The sequence below is a fragment of the Hordeum vulgare genome, chromosome 2H (assembly GCF_904849725.1).
Source record: "Hordeum vulgare subsp. vulgare chromosome 2H, MorexV3_pseudomolecules_assembly, whole genome shotgun sequence".
In the NCBI taxonomy this organism is placed as follows: Eukaryota; Viridiplantae; Streptophyta; class Magnoliopsida; order Poales; family Poaceae; genus Hordeum; species Hordeum vulgare.
In genome coordinates, this window is record NC_058519.1 from 22927096 (window position 1) to 22953353 (window position 26258).

General features: G+C 45.4%; 1 protein-coding gene across 1 annotated transcript; it reads left to right on the forward strand.

Annotated features, from left to right (window-relative positions):
• The first annotated feature begins 18573 nt into the window (after window positions 1-18573).
• LOC123429303 (probable cystathionine gamma-synthase 2) lies at window positions 18574-20645 on the forward strand. The gene is made up of 5 exons (XM_045113360.1): window positions 18574-19316; window positions 19423-19626; window positions 19740-19826; window positions 19922-20244; window positions 20365-20645. The coding sequence occupies exons 1-5, from the start codon at window positions 18672-18674 to the stop codon at window positions 20486-20488; spliced, it is 1383 nt and encodes a 460-aa protein (XP_044969295.1). The 5' UTR covers window positions 18574-18671; the 3' UTR covers window positions 20489-20645.
• The last annotated feature ends 5613 nt before the right edge of the window (window positions 20646-26258 follow it).

Here is a 26258-nt window from a genome sequence, read left to right on the forward strand (position 1 = left end):
AACCAGGAGCTGATCATCCATGCGCCACTACTTGCCTCCACTAGCCCACGTACAGCCACTACTCTAGTCTCCACTACTCCACAACCTGGGCCACGATCGATGGCTATATCGCATGCTGGCTATACAGAGTGCATGCGATAATAGCCTGTGTAACCGGTGGCTTAACACCCCCCGCAGTCGTGACGTCAGCGGGAGCGACGCAGAGACTGGAACGGAAGTCAGAGAACACCTCCGAGGGGAGCCCCTTGGTCATGATGTCGGCGAGCTGTTGGCAAGTGGGAATGTGGAGGACGCGGAACTCGCCGAGGGCGATCAGTTCGCGTATGAAGAGGATGTCCAGCTCGACGTGCTTGGTGCGGCGGTGGTGAACAGGGTTGGCCGAGAGGTAGACGGCGGAGACGTTGTCGCAGTAAACCAGCGTAGCCTTGGCGACGGGGTTGAGCAGCTCGCCGAGGACCTGCCGGAGCCAGACGCACTCGGCAACGGCATTGGCGACGCCGCGGTACTCGGCCTCGGCGCTGGAGCGCGAGACGATGACCTGGCGCTTGGACGACCGGGAGACGAGCGCGTCGCCGAGGTAGACGCAGAAGCCGGAGGTAGACCGGCGAGTGTTGGGGCAGCCCGCCTAGTCGGCATCAGTGAACGCCCGTAGGTCGAGAGTGTGCGAGGCGCGAAGATGGAGACCGAGAGCAGGTGTGCCACGCACGTACCGGAGCACACGTTTGATCAATCCGTGGTGACACTCACGGCCGGGGGTCGTGCATGTGAAGGCAGATCTGCTGGACGGCGTAGGCGATCTCCGGCCGCGTAATCGTCAGGTACTGGAGCGCACCAGCAATGTTGCGATAGGCAGAGGGATCGTCGACGCGCGGGCCAGCGGCGGTCGGCAGCCTGCTCTTGCTGTCGATCGGCGTGGGAGACGGACGACAGGTGTCCATGCCGGCGCGATCCAGGATGTCGGCGGCGTATTGCTCTTGGCAGAGGAAGAATCCGGCCGGTGTACGCGTGACGCGAATGCCGAGGAAGAAGTGAAGTGGGCCGAGGTCCTTCATGGCGAACTCCGCGGTGAGTTGAGCGACGACACGATGCAGGGTGTCAGGCGAGGATGCAGTGAGCACGATGTCGTCGACGTAGAGCAGCAGGAAGGCGACGTCGGTGCCGTGGCGACGTGTGAACAACGACAAGTTGGAGCGAGTCGCGGTGAAGCCGATGGACTGGAGGAAGCCGGCGAAGCGCAGGAACCAAGCACGCGGGGCCTGCTTCAAGCCGTAGAGGGACTTGGAGAGGCGGCAGACGTGATGTGGCTTGGCGGCGTCGACGAATCCGGCGGGCTGAAGGCAGTACACCTCCTCGTCCAGCGTGTCATGCAGGAACGCGTTTGACACATCCAGCTGGTGAACGGGCCAGTGGCGGGACGCGGCGAGGGTCAGCACGACGCGGACAGTGGTAGGCTTGACGACGGGCGAGAAAGTCTCGCCGTAGTCGACGTCGGTGCGTTGTCAGAAACCGCGCACGACCCACCGCGCCTTGTGATGTTCGAGGGAGCCGTCAGCCTTGAACTTGTGTTTGAACACCCATTTGCCGGTGATGAGGTTGGCGCCGGGGGGTCGAGGCACCAACTCCCAGGTGCGGTTGCGGACGAGGGCGTCAAACTCGTCGCGCATCGTCTTGATAACCCACAAGTATAGGGGATCGCAACAGTTTTTGAGGGTAGAGTATTCAACCCAAATTTATTGATTCGACACAAGGGGAAGCCAAAGAATATTCTCAAGTATTAGCAGTTGAGTTGTCAATTCAACCACACCTGAAAGATTTAGTATCTGCAGCAAAGTATTAGTAGCAAGGTAGTATGATAGCAACAGTAGCAACAGTAACCAGTAGCAGCAGAGTAACAACAGTAGCAGTAGAGTAACATCAGTAGCAACAGAGTAACAGTAGCAACAGAGTAACGTAGCAAGGACCAGTAGTAAAAGACTCGTAGGCATTGGATCGGTGATGGATGATTATGACGGATACTATTCATCATGTAACAGTTATAACACAGAGAGATATGTAACTAGCTCCAGTTCGTCAATGTAATGTAGGCATGTATTCCGTATGTAGTCATACGTGCTTAGGAAAAATAACTTGCATGACATCTATTGTCCATCCCTCCCGTGGCAGCGGGTTCCTAATGGAAACTACGGGATATTAAGGTTCTCCTTTAAATAAATAACCGGACCAACGCATTAACACTTGATGAATACATGAACTCCTCATACTATGGTCATCTCCGGGAGTGGTTCCGGCTATTGTCACTCCGGGGTTGCCGGGTCATAACACATAGTAGGTGACTACAACTTGCAAGATAGGATCAAGAACACACTGATACGTCTCCAACGTATCTATAATTTTTGATGGTTTCATGCTATTATCTTGTCAAACTTTGGATGTTTTGTATGCCTTTTATATCTTTTTTGGGACTAACTTATTAACTCAGTGCCAAGTGCCAGTTCCTGTTTTTTACCCTTTCATAGGAGGATTTTAAACGGAGTCCAAACGGAACAAAACTTCCAAAAAGATTTTTTCCGAAACAGAAGAAGATCGGGGAACCTGAGAATCAGGGCAGGGGGCCACCAGGGACCCCACAAGCCCCCTAGCCGCGGCCAGGGGGGCCACCTCTGCCCTAGGTATTTCTCCTATATATTCCCTAAAATCCCAAAAAAAATCACGAGATCATCGAAAGTACTTTTCCGCCGCCGCAAGCTTCTGTCTCCGCAAGATCCCATCTGGGGCATGATCTGGTGCCCTGCCGGAGGTGGGATTCGGATACGGAGGGCTTCTTTCATCAACACCATGACCTCTCTGATGATGCGTGAGTAGTTCACCATAGACCTACGGGTCCATAGCTAGTAGCTAGATGGCTTCTTTTTCTTGGATCTTCAATACAAAGTTCTCCATGATCTACATGGAGATCTATCCGATGTAATATTCTTTTGCGGTGTGTTTCTCGAGATCTGATGAACTTCCGGTGTCCGAAACCATCCGTCATATATATCAATCTTTACCTCCGGACCATTCTGGAGCTCCTCGTGACGTCCGGGATCTCATCCGGGACTCCGAACATCTTTCGGTAACCTCGTATAACAATTCCCTATAACCCTAGCATCACCGAACCTTAAGTGTGTAGACCCTACGGGTTCGGGAGACAGGCAGACATGACCGAGACACCTCTCTGGCCAATAACCATCAGCGGGGTCTTGATACCCATGGTGGCTCCCACTTGCCCACGATGATCTCATCGGATGAACCACGATGTCAAGGATTCAATCAATCCCGTATACGATTCCCTTTGTCTGTCGGTATAGAACTTGCCCGAGATTCGATCGTCGGTATACCAATACCTTGTTCAATCTCGTTACCTGTAAGTCTCTTTACTCGTTCCGTAGCACGTCATCGTGTGACTAACTCCTGACCATAGGCATATTTCCAACAACTAGCTCGTTGATCAAAGATGGTCAAGGTTTCCTGACCATAGGGAGGTGTTGTCACTTGATAACATGATCACATCATTAGGAGAATCATGTGACGGACTAGACCCAAACTAATAGACGTAGCATGTTGATCGTGTCATTTTGTTGCTACTGTTTTCTGTGTGTCAAGTATTTGTTCCTATGACCATGAGATCATATAACTCACTGACACCTGAGGAATGCTTTGTGTGTATCAAACGTCGCAACGTAACTGGGTGACTATAAAGATGCTCTACAGGTATCTACGAAGGTGTTCGTTGAGTTAGTATGGAACGAGACTGGGATTTGTCACTCCGTGTGACGGAGAGGTATCTCGGGGCCCACTCGGTAATACAACATCACACACAAGCCTTGCAAGCAATGTGACTTAGTGTAAGTTGCGGGATCTTGTATTACGGAACGAGTAAAGAGACTTGCCGATAAACGAGATTGAAATAGGTATGCGGATACTGACGATCGAATCTCGGTCAAGTAACATACCGAAGGACAAAGGGAATGACATACGGGATTATATGAATCCTTGGCACTGAGGTTCAAATGATAAGATCTTCGTAGAATATGTAGGATCCAATATGGGCATCTAGGTCCCGCTATTGGATATTGACCGAGGAGTCACTCGGGTCATGTCTACATAGTTCTCGAGCCCGCAGGGTCTGCACACTTAAGGTTCGACGTTGTTTTATGCGTATTTGAGTTATATGGTTGGTTACCGAATGTTTTTCGGAGTCCTAGATGAGATCACGGACGTCACGAGGGTTTCCGGAATGGTCCGGAAACGAAGATTGATATATAGGATGACTTCATTTGGTTACCGGAAGGTTTTCGGGCATTACCGGTAATGTACCGGGAATGACGAATGGGTTCCGGATCTTCACCGGGAGGGGGGACCACCCACCCGGGAGGGCCCAAGGACTTTGGGGGTGGCGCACCAAGTAGGTGGGGTCAGCCCAAGGCTGTCTTGCGCAAGAGAGAAAGAAAAACCAAAAGAAGAGAAAAAAAAAAGGAAAGGTGGGAAAGAAGAGAAGGACTCCACCGAGGACTCCTCCTCCCCTTGGTGGCGCAGCCCTTGGGGCTCCTTGAGCCTCAAGGCAAGCCTCCCCTCCCCTCCTCCTATATATATGGAGCTATCAGGGCTGATTTGAGACAACTTTTGCCACGGCAGCCCGACCACATACCTCCACGGTTTTACCTCTAGATCGCGTTTCTGCGGAGCTCGGGCGGAGCCCTGCTGAGATTAGATCACCACCAACCTCCGGAGCGTCGTCACAAAGCCGGAGAACTCATCTACCTCTCTGTCTCTCTTGCTGGATCAAGAAGGCCGAGATCATCATCGAGTTGTACGTGTGCTGAACGCGGAGGTGCCGTCCGTTCGGCACTAGATCATGGGACGGTTCGTGGGACGGTTCGCGGGGCGGATCGAGGGACGTGAGGACGTTCCACTACATCAACCGCGTTCACTAACGCTTGTGCTGTGCGATCTACAAGGGTACGTAGATCGGAAATCCCCTCTCGTAGATGGACATCACCATGATAGGTCTTCGTGCGCGTAGGAAATTTTTTGTTTCCCATGCGACGTTCCACAACACTAGCCACCTTTATGCATAGTGTGCATGTCTGTCGGTGGAACCAGTCTCACGTAAGCGTACGTGTAAAGTCGGTCCGGGCCGCTTCATCCCACAATACCGCCGGAAAACAATAAGACTAGTAGCGGCAAGCAAATTGACAAATCATCGCCCACAACTTTTGTGTTCTACTCGTGCATAGAATCTACGCATAGAAAACCTGGCTCTGATACCACTGTTGGGTTACGTAGCATAAATTCAAAAAATTCCTACGCATATTCAGATCTTCCTATGGAGAGACCAGCAAAGAGAGGGGTAAGAGCATCTTCATACCTTTCAAGATCGCTAAGCGGAAGCGTTGCGAGAACGCGGTTGATGGAGTCGTACTCGCAGCGATTCCGATCTAGTGCCGAACTACGGCACCTCCGCGTTCAATACACGTGCAGCCCGGTGACGTCTCCCGCACCTTGATCCAGCAAGGAGGAGGGAGAGGTTGGGGAAGAATTCCAGCAGCACGACGGCGTGGTTTCGATGGAGAGACGAGGTCTCCCGGCAGGGCTTCGCCAAGCACCGATAGAGAGGAGGAGGAAGAAGGGCAGGGCTGCGCCGAGATAGAGGGAAAAGTCTATCTCCCAATGGCCAAAAGTGCCCCGTATATACAGGGGAAGGGAGGGGTTGCGCCCCCTTGAGGGTTTCCCCCTCCTGGGGGGCGAAAGCCCTAGATGGGGCTGGTGCGGCGGCCAAGGGGGGAGGAGGGGTGTGGCGCACCCCTGGTGGGCCTTAGGCCCACCTGGCTTAGGGTTTGCCCCTCTCCCCTTTTCTCTCCCCTGCGCATTGGGCTGAGTGGGGAGGCGCACCAGCCCACCTAGGGGCTAGTTCCCTCCCCCACTTGGCCCATCTTACCTCCCGGGGTCATTGCCCCCCTTCGGTGGACCCCCGGGGCCACCTCCGGTGTTCCCGGTGGTCCCGGTACGTTACCGGTGATGCCCGAAACACTTCCGGTGTCCGAAACCATCCGTCCTATATATCAATCTTTACCTCCGGACCATTCCGAAGCTCCTCGTGACGTCCGGGATCTCATCCGGGACTCCGAACAACTTTCGGTAACCTCGTATAACAATTCCCTATAACCCTAGCGTCACGAACCTTAAGTGTGTAGACCCTACGGGTTCGGGAGACAGGCAGACATGACCAAGACACCTCTCTGGCCAATAACCATCAGCGGGGTCTGGATACCCAAGGTGGCTCCCACTTGCTCCACGATGATCTCATCAGATGAACCACGATGTCAAGGATTCAATCAATCCCGTATACGATTCCCTTTGTCTGTCGGTATAGAACTTGCCCGAGATTCGATCGTCGGTATACCAATACCTTGTTCAATCTCGTTACCGGTAAGTCTCTTTACTCGTTCCGTAGCATGTCAACGTGTGACTAACTCCTTAGTCACATTGAGCTCATGATGATGTTCTACCGAGTGGGCCCAGAGATACATCTCCGTCACACGGAGTGACAAATCCCGATCTTGATTCGTACCAACCCAACAGACACTTTCGGAGGTACCCGTAGTGCACCTTTATAGTCACCCAGTTACGTTGTGACGTTTGATACACCCAAAGCACTCCTACGGTATCCGGGAGTTGCACAATCTCACGGTCGAAGGGAAAGACACTTGACATTAGAAAAACTTTAGCATACAAACAACACGATCTAGTGCTATGCTTAGGATTGGGTCTTGTCCATCACATCATTCTCCCAATGATGTGATCCCGTTATCAATGACATCTAATGCCCATGATCAGGAAACCATGATCATCTATTGACCAACGAGCTAGCTAACTAGAGGCTTGCTAGGGAAACATTGTGATCTATTTATTCACACATGTATTATGTTTCCTGTTAATACAATTATAGCATGAACAATAGACGATTATCATGAACAAGGAAATATGATAATAACCATGCATTTTATTATTGCCTCTAGGGCATATTTCCAACACTTTCGGCTATGGCTTTGGCTTTTCGCCTATTTGGACACAAAAGCAAAGCTGAAAGCACCTAAAAGGGAATTATTTGGTTTATAAAACCATAGTGAAAAAGTCGAGTAAAATCCCAACCAAACGCCCACGATCTCAGACCCAACACTCGTAACATGGCATGACTGTCCTACTATTTTTGTTGTTTTCTTTTATCCATAATATAGTCTGAGCAATCAGATGGTAGCCACTAATTTTTCCGTTCTTACACGTTTTAGGGCCTCTCTTGGTAGTACTCCCTCCGTTCCTAAATATAAGACCTTTTAGAGATTTTCATGAAGAACTACATACAAATGTATATAGACATACTTTAGAACATATATTCATTAATTTTGTTTTGTATGTAGTCTACTAGTAAAATAACTAAAAAGACATGTATTTAAAAACGGAGGGAGTAGTATCTAGTTTTGTTTTTCTCAAACAAATTTCAATGCACACAACCTACTAAACTTTCCTGCGTCTTAGCCTGGAATCACATACGTCTCTAGATGGGTGCGTCTGTGTGCTGTTTATTGTGAGGCATGCGGCTGGCTGACCTACAATGCCCCGGTGGTAGGACAACCCAGTAGGATGTGGCGCGTCCTGCTGTTGTCACCCGGATTTATTTTTCTTTCGGTTACTTACATGTTAACTTAAAACGCGGATAGTTCCAAAATAGAAATGTATTTCTGGAATTACAACAGAAATTTTAAAAAATGTTAATATACTATAGGATGTTTAAAAAATGTAAATACTTTGGTTGTTCAATGTAAAATAATATTTTATGTTTTACAAAAATGTACGTCACAAAAAATATCCCCGCGTTTCACAAAAATGGTCATGACAATTAAAACAATGTTACATACAAACGTAAAGAAATGATCATGTGGGTTAAAAAATGTTTATTTCTATTAGAAAAAGTAACATAATATTTTAAGTAAAACATTATAAAATGTTAGTGTAGTTTTAGAAGACATTATACGTGGTAAAAAAATGTTAGTGTAGTTTAAAATTGCCATTTCTAAAATTCCCATGTATTAGGAGAAAACAAATCTTACCATGTATTCTTAAAAAGTGCTCAAAACATGTATTCTCAAAAAATGTCCATTACGTACTTAAAAAATGTTTAATTTGTATCTGAAAAATATTTCACGTATGCTCTTGAAATGTACGATTGTCTGTTGAAAAATAAGATTGATATATAATGAAGAACAAAAAACTGATAAAAAAAGGCAAAAGGAAGCAAACAAAAAAGAAATCAAAGAAAACGCTATCAGAGCACATTGGCGCACCCGTGTCCCAGCCTTGCCACACCTGCGCTGGACCTCAACATGGGCCTCCGAATGCTAGACCTTCTTGCTCTCTGGCCCAAAAGTTTGTGCCGTGCACGTAAGCTCCCAGAGCAACTAACTAAGCGGTACCGAAACCCAATTCTCCAAAATAATAAAAAAAAGATACCAAAACCTTGTACATGTCATTTTTTATGGTGTCGAGGGCACCACTTTCAGCCTCTGCCACATGTCGCGTGTTGGGCAGTCACTTAGGATTTTATTTATTTGTTTATATTGGTCTTCGGTGTTTAAAAGAAAAATGTTTTTTTACTTTCATAAGAAGCACAGATTTACTTTCCGTGAAGGCATAAATTTGCTTCACGAGATGTATAGATGTGCCTCTCGTAAAGGACAACAAACACATTTGCGAGAGGCATTTGCTTCTTGTGGAGGCACAAAATTTCTTTCGCGAAAGGCACTGTTGTTTCTCTCAAAAAAGGGAGAAATATGTATTTTTACCTGTACGAGAGGCACACATTTGCTTTCATGAGGAACAATTGTGCCTGTTAGAAAAGGAAAAAAAATGCATTATCATGTCCGCTCCATGAATGAAGAGGGCACGACATATGCCATGCAATGCACATGGTATCAATATCGATGACTTTAGCTACGACATGATCACCAAGTTGAAGGATGAATTAGTATGTGATTTGGAATGACCTCTTTTACATGCCTCCGTATGGACACTTGACCTAGATCAACACCAACACTCACTAGATAGGACCTTGATCTAGAGCAACAGCAACACTAAAGTGATGTGAGTAGTAGATCTTGTGCTATCATGTTCATATGAAGTTTTTGTAATGTCTTTACGTATGCTCCATTCTTATATAATTCTCAAGTTATTTTACCGAAGGTGTAGAGTCATCGATGTAATACCCCTGGGTGCTTGCATGGCGGCGCGTCTACAGTACGGAGAGACGGGTAGCGGTCCATCTTATATGTGGTTTTAGTGCCTGCGGTTGGGCATTGCTCAATGTGAGTGGTTGGCTTCACCTGTTGAAGTGAGTTCTTCAACTAGGCGGACACGGTAACTGTTGTACTATGTTGTTCAGATATCGCTCTTGTACAGATAGATTGCCATGATGGTTTACACATATAATTTCACATGGGTCTATGTGTGTCATGATAGCGGCTTGGATGTCCTACCACATGCTTGCGTATTCCTCGGCTAGTCATGTACGGATATGTATTGTGTTATACTTCCTATGTTTGTAAATGTAAGTTTTTCCAGAGATTTTACTACGGACTACTCCTCCCTCCGTCCCTAAATATAAGACCTTCTCGAGATTTCACTATAAACTACATACGGAACAAAATGAATGAATGTACATTCTAAAACATATCTATATATCTGTATCTAATCCGCTAGTGAAATCTTTAAAATGTCTTATTTTCAAAACAGAGGAAGTACATACGAAGCCAGTGAATTTTTTAAAAAGACATATATTTAAAAACGAAGAAAGTAGATGGCTATCCTCTATGTCATCTGACTGTGGTGTCTTGTGCGTCACCGTCATGGAACACGTGAAACTGAATGTCCAGAGAAAATTCTCAGACGCCGCAGCCAGCATGGGCAAAAGTCTCAGAACACGTGAAAGGCCTTTTTCCAGGATGAAATTTTCCTTGGAGCTTCGAGGAAGGTTGCATCCTTACCAGTACTTTGTTTGCGAAGATAAAATATTAATCATAGGACGGGATGGCAAATAAAATATATTAACCCATCCAAATAACTACCTAGTAGTCTAGTACGGTAGTACTCCTACCTGCTAGTGCCGTAGTGCGTACGATGCTTGAGAAGTGCATTGCATCATATGCGAAATGTCAAAACGAGCTCCTGATCCCTTAAACTTCGAATATAATTTTGTTAACTTGGGCGCTATGACCCGCGTATAAGTCTTCATCTGTGCACACTTCTATTGAATCTCTAATCCTTAATTTGGGATCATATCTGTGAGAGATGCCTAAAAATTAGAGCATCTACAAATTGGAGTTCGTAAATCTGTCCCTCAAAGTCTGTGGATGTGGCCGATTAGTGACTGAGCGTCCGTTTTAAACCCATATTTATCCGTCCATGCCATCAAACTCATTATTTTCTCTCTTATATGTCCGGTCATTTGTAGATGGTTTGTGGAGATGAAGAGAGAAAAAAATGATGAATAGAAAAAGAGAAAATAGGGTCCGGAGTGGGACACATCCTACATGGAGGAGTAACCGGATGCGTCCGTGAGGCCTCATATATTTCCTACATTTGTTCTCAGTATGATGGTTCACAAACGATCCGGATATATAAGGATGATCTGAAGGGTTCAGTCGTGTCTACTTTCCCTCTCCTGTCCGATCATTGATTGGACGCTTCCACGGACGTTAGACGAGAATTTGAGATTGCTAGTTGTAGATCCTCTTAGTGCTAAGGTCATATCCAACACAAACATCTAAAACAAAAACACTATCTGTCCCTCGGATGCGTCCATGGACAATAAAACATCTAAAACAAAAACACTATCTGTCCCGCGGATGCGTCCATGGACAATAATACCAGAGCCAACCACCAACACGCTTCCCACACACCTCCTCTGATAGCCAAAACTACCCGGAAGTAGTTCACGCAAATACGATGGAACTTATAAGAACGGGCAAAATATTCGATATATTTTACATAATCTAGACGATATTCCGTCCATTTAACTAAAAGAACAAAACAATATTTAAAGTAGATTGTAGCAGACAGTGCCGTCTACGCATGGTCAGGGTTGCCGACGGCACCTCCATCCTTTCAGTGTCGTTGTCATCATCACCGAAGTGGTCCCTCAAGTGGCTAAAAGGCGCGGGTGCGCCAGCCCTGCGCGTTCGCTGCGTGCCGCTCATGGAGAAGCTGCTCCACTTCCTCCTGCATCGTATGGAGTGTCGCCGCGTCCAACGCCTACCTTGGACGGAGAGCTCTTGCTCTTCACCCTCCTGGCGGTAGCGGCGGTCTCGCCGAGGGGGCACTCCACGTTGGTATTTGCGAGCTTTGAGGTGGCGTATGTTTCGCACATTCATCTCCTTGGTGGTCAGAGGCTGGTCGCGCGTCTAGTGCCTTCGCGAGTTCGGCGTCTGCATGGACCCCGACCAACGGCTCATCGGACTTCACAAATGCGGAGCAGCGTGATGTACTGTGTCATTCGAACGACGCCGCCTTCCTGTCCGCGCTCTCCTTGGCCACCTTGATGATCCCCAACAACGAGGAGCTGTTGCCGCCGCCACCATCGAGGTACCAGAGAATATCAGTAAGGTTGTGAGCAAAGAGGAGTGTTGTGGTGTGTTATGGACATCACTGGAGCCGGGCTTAAATAGGCGTGGTCAAGTGAAGGGACGGTAAGTCAGCCTTAATGTGACGCAATGGCCAATGTAGGCTTATAGTTTGCCACGTTGACATTAAAACAACAACCCCTGCTTTTCCAGTCATGTCGCTCTGAACGGCATCAATGACATGGAGTCACATCCGCTCTAGAACAATGACGATTGACATGAATGTACCACAACCGCTGTGCACGGAGAGGGTTTTTCAACGGGAGTGAATTTTGGGTAGTCCAGGGTTGTCGGACGCGTAGGTGGAGGCGGTTCGGACGCTCGCAAAGACCTCTAGGTTTGCATTTGGTTTGTGGGATTCGGACAGCTGAATCGGTATATGAACTGATGAGGTACCATCTTGGATGACAATCTTGTTTGGACAGCTACGTCAAAGCGTAAGCGGGCGTTTTAAGGGTTCACTTAAAAAATGCCCTAAACAACTATAGACTTACCCATTTGGGTTAATTTACGCTAGTTAACACCTTGAGGTGCAGGGAATGTAACCACCGGGGGTTAACCGCCCGACCGGAACAATTGGTTGCTGCATGGTCAAAGTGAACAAGTGTAGCAAATTGGCAATATTCAATTATGCAATCCGTACACACTAGCTAATCTAATCACTAAGACGTTCTTCAATAGGTCCAAGAGCCACCCACCAAACTTCTAACACCAGGTGACACGCCAGAAAGAGGCATATATATGGTGCATGCATGAACCTGGAGGCTTAACCACCGTAAGGAGAAGTCATGCCACTTTAAAGTCGTTTTGAAATTTTGCGCAGCCGGATTTACCAATTCAACGTCTTAAGTCGGAGATAGTGTGCAAACATGTCTGATGCATATGTATGCCTACTAGAACAGTATGATTGATGTCTGCTTCTGGGTAAATCAAGTACACTAAAATTTAATTAGCATGTTAAGCTAAGTGTATGTTACGGAGGTGATTGTTATGGCGATCGGAGTGTGATTATGCGTGTTTGACGGTCGATGGCAATGGAGAAGATGTGTGTGTGTGTGATGGAAACTTTTCGTCTGTGGGCAAAGTTGCATCACCAGTTCGGTCTTGTTCATCACTTGTGGCTACTATGGTGGTATTGCCTGGATGACGAAGCGGATGATCCCCTCGTCGGACCCAGTTCATCAGGGACAAGTAAGGGTGGTTTTACATGTTCTGCAATTGTGGTTGTGGATGGCTAATGGAGAGAAGTGGACCATGGAACGGGTCATTGCCAGTGGTTCACCGAACAATGGTGACCCTCGGCAACATCCTCGATCCGGAGGGATGGATCATGGTACATGGTCTCGTGCTAGTCGAACGGCTTGGTCCTTATTTGTGTCATTATCTTCGTATTTGGAAGCAAGGGAGCAATACTTAAATGCTCTAGAGAAGTGCTTCACATATGCGAAATCTCAAAGGAGTAAAATCTTAATGTATGAATGCGTGATGATTATCTGGCAACATGAATGATCTCGGGGTGTTTAGTTTCACGAGAAGACTTGCTCGAATGGTATATATCCACATGAACCACGGATAACGGAAGATTTACTATATAACTAAATAGTTGATCTGGCTAATCTATATCTGTCAACATACAAACATGCCAGCACGACATGTATTCATGCTTGGAAAAAGGCCTATACGCTTCCATTCTATAATGCTATTTTTATTTAACAAATATTTAATAACTAAAGTGGTGATCCACATTAATCTATTTCTCTAACGATGGGAAGAGGGTGACCACAATATATTCCCATGAATTCCTTCAAATATATATATTCCACACAGCCAAATAGCATGGAAATATATTGTGACCAACACCTGTTGCAATGCGGCACAAAGTATCATCAAGTTTTTCATTGTCCTATTGCAAATTTTCTCTTCTTCTTCATGACCTTGGTGGTCAGTAGTACTAACAAATAAATGTGTAGTTGGAAATCACATATGTGCTTGCTGAGCATGCGTTATTGAAAGATTCTACACTACCCACTCTAATCTGGACAAAAGCAAGCACATAACAATATTGTTGTTCTCTTACTACTTATGTAGGAACTCAATTGTTGCGACTACAAGTTTCGACGTCACCTTCTTGCACCATCGAGTATGCTATATATCCATCACCTTCTTATTCCATGGATGCCACAGCTCCATGAGAAATCGAAATCGAAGCCTCGGCCCAATTAATAGTAGATATCCATGTGCAGTATGCAAAGACCATGGTGGACAGTGGAAATGTATCGTGTGCACCACCCTTGCGTTTGTACCATTGCACCGGCCTTCCAAAAGTCATTCTAGATGTTTCCAGAAGTCATTCTACAAGTGCACCCGCCAAACAAGAGAGTTGCATGTGCAACATTGCATGCGAGGGATGAATGCTGGTCAAGGAATCAAGATGTTGCATGCAAGCGTGCAAGAGGTTCCCATGTCAGAAGTCCTACCGAGGAAGCCATGCATGCTCACGCTCTAATTCCATTGGGTAGACCTCTCCGACTTGAGGAAAGGATACCATGGACAGGGCCGCTACCAACGGTTCACCGGACTATGCTACAACACACTCCGTGATGACCAAGAGGGATGAAGCACTGGCTCCGTATGACCGTATGTGGTGCTCATTGTAGTGTGTTGTGCGGAAGTGCACCATCATTTCGTGCAGACTATGGACACAGTTACTTGGAGATGATAGCTCTAATTTTATTCAACCAATAGGAACTGCGCCTGGTAATATGATTCAAACATATTCAAGAAAAACAGTTCTGCCCACTTGGCATTTTGCATGCACCTTGCTTACTGACTTGGAACCTTCAAAATCGAACACTAGTCTCAGCTATCATTCAGCGGATAAATTTGCTGATTTGCAGCTATACTTTTTCTAAAAAAAGCTTGAATATAGATTCATTACCTAGCTAGCAAACATTCGTCGGTACAGTGTATCTTTCTTCTGTATTTGATGAAAATTGAATTACTATTCATCGCAGTTGAACGTTGATTCTCAAAAATTTATTTTTTGGATTTTTAGGTATGCCTCAAGAATATGTCTAATGAACATGGATTACATCATGAGACATATTTACATATACACTACAAAATAAATATTTCAGATACATCATGAGATATATTTACATCTACAATTCAAAATAAATATCATTAGATACATCACGACACATAGTTGTAGGCTTTATTTAATAAGTATTACTGACAATGATGTGTTTCTGTATAAATAAGCTCAAACTCAACAATGTTTGACTTTAAAAAATTCGCACTATATTACGAAGCAAAAAGAATTTTCTATTTATACGACAAATGAAGCCAATACATTTTTTTGCTATGAATAAAGCAAATCAGTTAATCCATATAGACTAAATTATGTCATATGTTGGATCATTATAGGCCGGATTATGTGATTACTCCCTCCTTCTCGGTTTAGAGAGCATGCGCGTGGTTCTAGATCCTTGATTTGACTAACTGAATATGTGTTATATGTCATAAAAATATATCGTTAGTTTCTTAAGCGGATGTATCTTCTAAATATTTTTTTTTCATCACATATGATACGTATATATTTAGCTATTTAAATTGTCAACCTAGAACTACACGCATGCTCTGTAAACTGAGTCGGAGGGAGTAAGATTTAATCATCAGTAACTCAAACAGTTGGCTCATTGCAATTTATGCCCTTTCCTTAAAAAAACAGTTGGCTCATTGCATTGATGATATCATGTGTGATATAATATCATCAAATCACCAATTGATTGTTGCTTAGGGCTATCGATTAATACCTTGTAATACATACATCTAACTAGTATAATAAAAGAAATACGCTTTGAATATATGCTTCACAAGCCACATGATCACAAAACTAGTAAATGTACGCTGACGTTTTGTATTAATCAACTGGAGGGATTGTTCTTAGCTCGTAGTTCTTTTGCAAAAGTGATATCAAATAAATATTACCCATCTCTGTTGTCTAGACCTAGGTAAACAATTTGTCTATGATGATATCCCCTCAGGCTGCTACACCCAACTCTATTGTTTTCTATGACTCTTAGCACGATCATAAGATCAATATGGTAAATTGACCATCTTCAAAAAAGTTAGTTATGCTTTTGATTGATGCTGATGATGATTTTACGTTTTGATGCTAGCGTGAGTACTATCAGTTGGCAGACCCTGCTTTAATCATGAGGACCCTATGAGTTCTCATTGGGAATAGAGTGTTCCATCCCTTGGGTCTATGACATCCCTACAATGAACGTTAAGGAAATCCCGTCGCGAGCTCGTGACCTTGCTTGACCTTGGGTAAAAATATGTAAAAACTATTGGCGGTTGGATATCAAAAAGAAATTGTTCCCGGGTTTTCTAATTGAAATCGACAGGAACATACACGTCTTGTTTCACAAGAAATAAGTGTAAAAGGGTATCTTGCAGTAATATCAGCTGGGTAAGTTTGCCTTCTTTTTCCATTTGATGCAACCCATTCTACTGTATAAAATGTATTTAGATTATAATTACTGGTAGTTGCACAAGTTTTGTTAGATAAGGTGTACCGGACTTCCAAAGGGTTGTATCCAGAAATAACCTCCGAAACAGTTTTCTAGTATATCAGTGGTTGCACGCCTAGGTTTCATTTGGCGTGCCGCTGTTTCTTGTAGATCCTATTGGACTGGTTTTGTTTCTTTCATCAATTCTAGCGAGGTACTCCCCTCTTTTCGGTTTATTTAGGGTTTAATTCCAAAATCTCACCAACCAAGGTCGGGGGTGAGTGGTTACGACACCAGGGACCAGAATTCCTTACCAACGTCTGTTGGAAAAATTGCCGACCGAAAATTTACCAGGAAAATTTTAAATAGGCCGTGGATCAGAAAACCTCTATGCAGTGACACCATCGGTCTGGAATGCTTCAACATATATCATCCCACAGTCTGTCATGAATTCTTTTATGGCCTACAGGCCGTCGGTTAGTAAATAACCCCGACCAACAATCGAATGCTAACTAGGCAGAATGGCCAAATTTTTAGCGCCAATAACTAACCCAACCTGCGAATATTTCCACCAAAATGAATAGTTTCCTCTTCATTCGTCCCACCTCAGACGTGTGCAAAGGCAGCCAAATCTCTAGCTCGTTCCCCATGCAGTTTTTCCGACCAACCCGTGTGTGAGTGATGCAGTGTTGTGGTGTAGTGGGTGGCATAAATTAGTTCGCAAAAGTACTCAATTAATGTGCTTGTTTTTCTCAAAAAATATGGTTACTAGTGCATGTGTAGCCTAAATGACTGAAAAAATTGAACTGCATTGGTTAGTTTTCTGTTAATCTTTGCATGCAATGTTTAATGCACCCCAAAATCTAAACATGTGATAGAGAGAAATAAATTGAGATTTGGAAAACATACAAACAGTTTTTTATATAAGCCATATAAACAAGAAGGGAGGCAGTATCCACAAAAGCCCAAACAAACCCAACTTTGTTTAATGAGGTCTTCTCCCGAGTGTATCATCGATGACAGTACGGCATCGTAGATGTAAACACGCTGTTTTGGCATATGACTTTTCTTAGATTCGTCTTGGCCCAGGTCAGTATTTCTTAATCCCACTCGCATGTTGTTGTTAAGTAATCTCATCCTTTAGGAGGAAGATGAGTAGATGATAAGTAAATGTTTTAGTATACAAAAAACATCCTTACTGTCGGTGACTGTGCCTCTTCATTTACAGTACATGTAGTTTTGAGTATTTGTATGTGGGCGACGACGCGGTGTCGACTGAGCTATTTGAGGGGGGGGGGGGGGGGGGGTTGGTGAGAAACCAAAGATGGCAGTCATATTGATTGATTCATGAGTGTTGTTGCATAATATCCAATGTTGAACAATCCTTGATGGAGTGAAGATAATCAAGAGTGGTTACTTACTCGTTCATGAAGAACCATGGCTGGGCACCGTCATCAAAAGTATTTTGGAATGAACAATAATAGCTTAAATTTTAGCTTGCTTTCGAGAAATTGTGTAGGGTTACAAGGTCATTAATGGTCATAGAAAAGTTTCACTGGATCCGTTGATTTGTCATTCCTTCCTTGTAAGACGAACTTTGTCAAAGCTGTTCGGCGGTTTGTCTCGTAAAAAATTCTTTTGCAAGATAATAATATTGTATGCAAGGGTGCCTCACACAAATATCAGCTGAGTATGCATGCTTAGTTTTCCATTTCATCCGACCCATTCTAACGAACTGAAATTAGAGTTATACCAGGTGCAGAAGTGCAACTTTGGTTAGATATTATGTAAGAAACTGCCTAAGGGTTGTATCCCGAAACCACCTCCGAAACCGTTTTCTATACAAGTGATTGCATGCCTAGGTTTCCATTTGATGCGCCGCTGTTTCTTCCTTCCTTGTAGACGATCCTACCTGACGAGGTTTTGTTTTTTGCAAGCAAACCCGGAGCTTTGTTTAATGAGGTCTTCTCCAGCGCGTACCATCTATAGTATCACAGTACGGCGTTGTAGATGTAAACACGCAGGTTTGACCTAAGACTTCGCTTAGATTAGTCCTGGCCCAGGTCAGTATATCTTAATCCCACTGGCACGTTGCAGTTAACTAATCACATGCCTTATTCAGTAGTAGCTTATAATCATGGATCCACTAGTACATTTTAATTACCACGCGGCTTAATTACACGCTTGAGAGACCGAGCATGGATACCACATGTGGCATGTGGTAGTGGGTCGATATTATATGTGGGCAGACAGTTAGATATGGATAGACGCGCACAGAGCCAGACTGATCGATCGGCCAGTATAAATTACCACCGTTGTATACAGATAGGAAGAGCACAAACGAGCAGCTCTGCATAGCTTGTTCATTGTTCTCATCTCAGCTTAGCGAACCTCTTCGATTCCACCTGTTTTCACTACTCTTCCTCGATCCCACTAGTAATTCATGGCGCGGTCATCGTCTCCTATCGCCAACAATGGTTCTTCCACCGAGCAGCGCCGCCTGCTCCGCGCTCGCCGTTCTTCAAAGCGCGTCACTGCTTTCAGCCCGGAGGCGCTCCGTGGTGCCACCCTTCCCGGTGCAGAGCCAGAGCACCCTGCCGGTGTCGTCGCTGCCGCCACGGCTCCGAAGCGAGATTCTACTCTCTTTGATGAGACCCTGGCAGTCCATGCCGGGGAGAAGATGGGGAAGAACGGCTCCATGGACACAGACTCGATCGCGACGCCGATCGTGAGTGGCACGACGCACTGGTTCAAGAACTCAGACGACCTGATCGCGTTTAAGGAAGGCCGGCGCCACAGCTTCGAGTACGGTCGCTACGGCAATCCCACCGTGAAGGTCCTGGAGGACAAGATCAGCGCGCTCGAGAGGGCCGAGTCGACGCTGGTCACGTCATCCGGCATGAACGCCATCGTCGCCACGCTGCTCGCGCTCGTGCAGCCTGGCGCCGGCCACGTGGTGACCACCACAGAGTGCTACAGCGAGGCGCGCGCCTTCATCCGCGACAAGCTCTCCAAGATGGGCATCAAGGTGACATTCGTCGAGCTGAACGACATGGACATGCTCAAGGCCGTTCTTGACCAGGGCGAGGTACGTTAATTTCCATAACATATGTACTCATCATAAATTGATCAGGGTATCTATGCATCTATGTTGGCTGTTTTTCACTCGGTGATGCTTAACTCTGATTGTACAGGTTACACTCTTCTACACCGACTGTCCGACGAACCCCCACCTGAAGTGCATCGACATTAAGCTCGTCGCGGAGCTGTGTCACCGCAAAGGGGCTCTGGTGTGCATCGACAGCACCCTCGCCTCGCCCATCAATCAGAAGCCACTCACCCTCGGGGCTGACATTGTCGTGCACTCCGCCACAAAGTACATCGCCGGCCATCACGATGTGAGTACACATCTTTGCTCACATAATTGCACCGCCATTTTGCTACTCCCTCCGTTTCAAAATAAATGTGGTGGTTTTTGTTTCCAAGATCTCATCGTGTCATTCCATTTCAGGTCATCGCAGGATGCATTAGTGGATCTCAGGCGCTCATCTCTAGAATACGTGCGTGGCATCACGACCTCGGCGGCGCCATTAGTCCGGTATGTACTACATGTGCTCATTCTTATTCAAGAAAAACTAGATGTTAACTTCTGCATTAAAACTAACCACTCACACTGCAACTTAATTACTACAGGACGCAGCCTACATGATCATACGCGGCCTCAAGACAATGGCCCTACGCGTGGAGACGCAAAACCGCACTTCATTGCGCATGGCGCGCCTGCTCGAGAACCATCCCAAGATCGAGCGAGTGTACTACCCTGGTCTCCTGAGCAGCCCGTGGCACGACATTGCCAAGAGCCAGATGACTGGTTTCGGCGGTGTCATTAGCTTCGAGGTAGCCTCGGACCTGCATGGTGTCATGAGGTTCATCGACGCGCTGGAGATACCTTTCATCGCGACGTCGCTCGGTGGGTGTGAGAGCCTCGTGCAGCAGCCGGCGGTCATGTCCTTCTGGTGCGTTGTTTTTTTGGATTAGTTTACATTTGCATCTCACTACAAACTTATATGAAGATGCATGCAGCATGTATGGTTGAATTTTTTGACTTATATGGCATGGATCTTTGTTTTCATCAGGGGTCAGAGTGAGGAGGAGAAATCCAAGAATGGGATCAAAGACAACTTGGTGCGGTTTAGCTTCGGGATTGAGAAGTTTGAGGATCTTAGGGATGACATTATCCAAGCCCTGGAGAAGATTTAGGACACTTCCTGATCATCAATAGTAACAAGGATTTTGACCAAATTAGCTATGTCGAAACCCTTTTGTACATATGATAGGTAGTTAATTTTTGCTAAATTTCAATGGAGATGGAATTGGTAGGATTTTGTTATTTCTTGAAGGAAGAAGCTCCAATTTGCTTCAGGCCTAGAACCATATATAATTGGAAGGAGATGAATATACAAGACATGTTACATTCTGTATCACTAGCACAGTCATGGCATAACTAACATACGAGTCAAAAACCTAGTTTGCCACAGTTTTCTGAACCGCTTGTGCATACTAGTCAGTTAGCTCGAGTCAGCACAAGACGATAGGAAAACCGTTGGTGAAGAGGACCATCACAGGCGGATCACTGAAGATGCCCACCAGAGGCGCAGTTCTACATATATAAGCTATCCACGGGGTGATGTGTTTTCTCATAGATGATTTTACCTATTTTCATAGAAATACATGATACACTAGTGCAAATAAAAAACCGCACCTAAGCGTAGCTAGAATTGTTTCACTAACAGATACTCAAATCACAACTAATATATGTAGACCAATAGCAGTTGCCGATCAACATATAAATCTTGATGAGCAGGCCATATTTCCCCAAAATGTTTAAATCATATGGCTAAACTATAATTATATTGGTCGAATAAAGTCCAAGCAATCATTTTCAACCAAGCGCATCCATAGTTTATAGAATCCCGCATCTACACACTTATAGTGAGCACCACGTAAAGATCTAGTGATTCATTCCTCTTGATCGAGAATGCCCCCGAGGGTCAACGTAGTTCATGAACTAACTATCCATAGTCGTCGGACCCATGACATCCTTTTTCTCGACCGGACATCGATGCTCTAAGTTCTCTAACTGCTGGACCAGGTCGTCCGCCGCCTCTTTATAAAACGCTTATATATTGTTCTTTTCAGGGTAACACAAAGGGTGTTATGCTGGTGACAAATAAACGTGTAGCTGGTCACTTGTTGATTTACTAACTATTTTAATCTAGGCCCCTGTATTTTGGTAGGGTCGAATGCTACTTATGAGCAAACTATGAACAATGGGTGCACTTATATGAAGCAGAAGTCTTCCGAAGATGGAATTGGAGTCATGGGGTGTTTGGTTGGGATTCCAGCCAGCTTCCGGCCTCCGGCTTCAAAGCCAAAAGCTCCTATTTAGAGGCTTCCGGCTGCAACTGTGGCTTTCGATTGCGGCTGTGACAAGGATGAAAGCCACAGCTGCAGCCGGAAGCCGCTAAATAGGAGCTTTTGGCTTAAAAGCCAAAAGCCGGAAGCTGGCTAGAAGCCCAACCAAACACCCGGCAATCGATCTCACTTGCCACTTGCAGGCTGCACTAGTGCACCAGCTTGACCAGCTTAAAGTAGTACTGAAGTCTTCCGATGGAATTAGTGCGCGAGCATGCATGTCTGCTCCGGTACCAACCTCCGCTCTTGGGCTGCATCCACGCTTGCACAACAGCAGCTTGAGTGCTTGACAACATTCATGCATCTCATGCAATACTGCACATGGAAGCCTAGCGCCCGATGGAGCTTCGCATGCTACAAATGCAGGTCCACTGTTCAGTGGGGTTTCGCTTTAACGTCGTGGTCTTATGGAGGTGTATGGCCGGCATCCATGAAGAACTTCAAGAAGGTGACAGATTGGCATACTCGATGGTGAACAAGGTGACATCGAAACTTGTAGTGTCTTATGTGCTTCAGACGTATTAGTAGCTTTGGCGTCGTCCTTAACTGACAAGTGTCAACACAATTGGGTGACTTGTTTTGCTTTAGGTATGCTGGCCGCCAAGATAATCAAGTTAGAGGCGAAAATTTCGATATGTTATAGGGAATTAATATCTTCAATCAGCCACGGTGCATGTGGCCACTTAGCTCGCGATGAAGTCTTCCGGTTAAACTAGAGAGGATCATCCACTAATGTTGTATCTAGCTATCGAAAAATTCTTAGGAAACATCAACCCATAGATCCAATCCACAATACGGCTCCCATAAATTTATCATTCTCGGGGATCATCTTGTCTGGCAACTGATGCAATGCAGCTATCAAAGTAGCCACAAATTAGCCCGTCCCACGGCACACATCTTCCCAATCACCACCAATGATCGGTAAGCGCCGAGAATCGCCCTTGGATCGCAATACCTATACAATCTACATTTAGCTCTTGACGTGTAGACACGTCAGTGTATGCATATAACTTGCCAATCATTTGGAAAATATTCACTTGGACACCAATTCCGAAAAGAAAATTTTACAAACACAACAAGCCGGTATGAGTAACTTATAAAATTCTGCAGGATAAACAACTTGATTAACTGCATAGCAGAGATCAATCATTATGCATCATGCATGTTTGAACAATATTTCCATCTTAAGATATTGACTCGGTAAATCTGATTGCACAAAATATTGGAAAAGAACTTCTCAAAGCGCGTAGTGTGACTCCGCATAGGGCGGTTAAGCCTCATGGTTCATGCACGCTTGATGCATATATATTCCTGTCTTTATAGTGTCACCGAGTTTGATGGGTGACTCTTGGACCCTATTGAAGATCATCTTAGTGATTGAAATAGCTAATGTGTACAGATTGCATAACTGAATATTGTTAGTTTGCTACAATTGTTCACACCTTGGAATTGTTTCGTCCCGGCAGTTAATCCAGTGGTTACATTACCTAGACCTCAAAGTGTCAATGAGGCGTAAAAGACATCAAGTATAACTAAAATAATCCAAATGAGTAATACTATAGTTGATCATTACAAATTATTTGATGGCACCTCGCAGATGTAATCAGTAAGTAAGGCCTAGTGACTCAAACCAAGTGTCTACAATGAAAACGTACACATGGACTGTAACTCAAATGATATTCAAACTTTGAGAGTTGGCTGGCTGCTTTGACATTTCTCATGTGATGCACCCCTCTTGTATCGTACGCATTAGTAGCTACTACGGTACTACTCCCTCCATTTCTAAATATATGTTTTTCCTATATATTTCAATACAGACTTACAGACATATATATATAGACATATTTTAGAGTGTATGTAGTCTATATTGAAATCTCTAAAAAATCTTATATTTGATTTGCCGTCTGAACCTACTATCAATATTTTAATTTACTTAACAAGTTCTAACAAACGATGGACCTTTCCTCACAGCAAAAGAGGATAATTCCAAACATAGACAACATAACAAGAGAATAGGTAAATAAGGGGACTCTGTCATCAAACACGTATGATTGACGGTTCGGAGAAAATTCCAAGTGCAGTGGCATGGAGAAATTCTCAAAGCACGCGAAACATATTCTTTTCGAGATGAAATCGGAGATCAAGGGGGGACAGAATCACAACTATCCATCCACGATAGGTTCACCTCTTTCCTCAGGGCTGAAGGCAGATAGATGCCTAGCTAAGTGTGGCTCGCTGGAGAGATGAGGGTGGAACTGGGGCATGCATTGGCACGATGGTCACCGACAAGATAAGACGCCAGTCGATTGATACTGCAATGAGCTCTCACCACATGCAAGGGAGAAGCAATAGAGATTCATGTCGAGCAGAGTTGCTAGTGTGTTCATCTGTATATAACTATATATATATGACTGGAAACATCCCTCAAAAGTATTAACGGTGTCGCCCGCGCAGCGCAAGGTTAGCTTCCGAGAGACCTTTTCTAAAAGCAATGGAAACTTGCCATTTTTATTATTTAGGAGAAGTGGAAATTTCTTGGTTAAATGCAGAAAGTTGGGTGTAACCGATACAACTGGCCAACATGGTACACATCAGATACACCACACAAGCTGTCGAGGAGAGAAGCACAACCGAGATAGCACACAAACATCATCGTCATCACTCCTCCTCTAGCAAGCAACTCCAACTTTGGCATCGACATCCATGGACGATCCCCTCGCTACAACAACCCCATGAAGCCACAGGGAGACTTCGTCAAATAGTCCACCACACATGCCAACCACATGGCAGCTCTGTATTCGAGGGCGAGCAAAGAAGGGAAATGTGAAAGTCCGAAGATCACCAAGCGGACCCGCCTACAATTTTTTTTAGAGAGGAGGCATCTGCCCAGCCTTAAATTGAGGCCCTTACAAGGTTCAAACGAAGAAGGGGGGAAGAAATAGCAAGTATCTGATACTGGCCATCTGGCCATACACGTGACGCAACACGGTAAGGCTAGCAGGAACGGTCCACCTGAAGCACCTCTAACCAGCCCTACACCGCCAGCCGGAGGTTAGTGCACTTTGCTCGCACCCTTGACGCGAGACCCTTCACGAGGCTTCTATCTTGACGCCTTGCCAGCAGCTTCCACAACTGCAATAGAGAAACAATTTTGTACAGTAGGTCAGCTGGGTGCCTAATGAAAGAGCCCTCTATCTATCAAATCTTTATTCCTAGTAGTCCAAAGCGACCACGCAATAGCCCCAAGACCCATCCATGCGAGTCGTTTCTTTCTCCCTCTCAGGTCTCTAACGCGGTGATAAAAATTTGAAAAACTAGCCGCGTTCCAATCATTCCCAGTCACCTCTCTAATCGCGCTTCATACAAATCGTGTCATGATGCAACGAAACAATAAATAATATCTATCCTCACTCTCCCCACACCAGGGACAGTTCCCATCTCCAGGGCCACGGCGTTTCTGAACTTGGTCCCCAGTAGTAATCCTATTTCGGGCCACTTGCGAGAGAAAGATCCGAATTTTGGTCGGTAAAGGGACTTTCCAAATACCAGAAAGATCGCATTGCGGGGACCCCTGAAAAATTTCTTTATATAAAGACCCAGTAGAGAATTGGTCGGAGGGCTCAAGCCGCCAAGTGACCTCATCTTGCCCATCAAAAAGGTACACGTGCTGGAGATACGAAGAAAGCTCATCCCACTCAATCAAATCAGAAGGGCCAAGGGAGCACCGAAACCTGGGGTCCCATCGTTCGTGGTGCCACACATCCACCACTCCCGCATTTTGATTCCCAACAATAGCACACAGTCGAGGGAACGCCGCTTGAAGGGGCCGATCTAGGAGCCAGCGATCCCACCAAAAGGAGATAGATCGCCCATTTCGCACTATGAACTTAGTCCCCAACCATAAAAGAGGTTGTACTTTTGGAATGTCCCTCGCAAACTGAGATAAAGAGATATTGCGTTTGAACTCAACTCCATCCACATCGAGATATTTCTCCCTTAAAATGTCAAGCAAAAGTCCGCCTTGTCTAGTGAGGGTTTTCCAAGCCCATTTGGCCATAAGGCACCAGTTCATAATGTTGGTGTTAATCACCCCCAAGCCTCCCACCTCCTTTGGTTGGTAAATGTGTTCCCACCTCACCATGTGGTATTTTTGTTTTTGGTTTTCCTTTGTCCAAAAGAATCTCGTTCTCACCCTATCCATTTTGTCATGAACCCTATCCCGAAGCAAGTAGAAACCCATAATGAACATCGGAATGTTAGTAAGACAATCATTAACCAGAACAAGACGCCCTCCCGATGCAAGGAGATTTCCGTACCATGGCTCTACACGCGCCTCAGCATTTTCAACCATCGGCTGGAAATCCAACATGGAGAGAGCCCTCACAGAAATTGGCATCCCCAAGTATTTCATGGGTATGGAACCTAGTTCGCAATTCATCAGATGGACCGCGCGGAGCTGGGATTCAAGATCACCTCGAGTGAGAAATGCCTCACTTTTCTCAAAGTTAATTTTGTGACATGACGTCTCTCAAAGCACATGAGGATAAACTTTAGG

Bases quoted from the DNA above. Each gene is read 5' to 3' on its own strand.
- LOC123429303 (XM_045113360.1), top strand. From the start codon at position 18,672: ATGGCGCGGTCATCGTCTCCTATCGCCAACAATGGTTCTTCCACCGAG. The intron at 19,627-19,739 runs GTGAGTACACAT...ATTCCATTTCAG, and splicing joins ACATCGCCGGCCATCACGAT to GTCATCGCAGGATGCATTAG. The intron at 19,827-19,921 runs GTATGTACTACA...TAATTACTACAG, and splicing joins TCGGCGGCGCCATTAGTCCG to GACGCAGCCTACATGATCAT.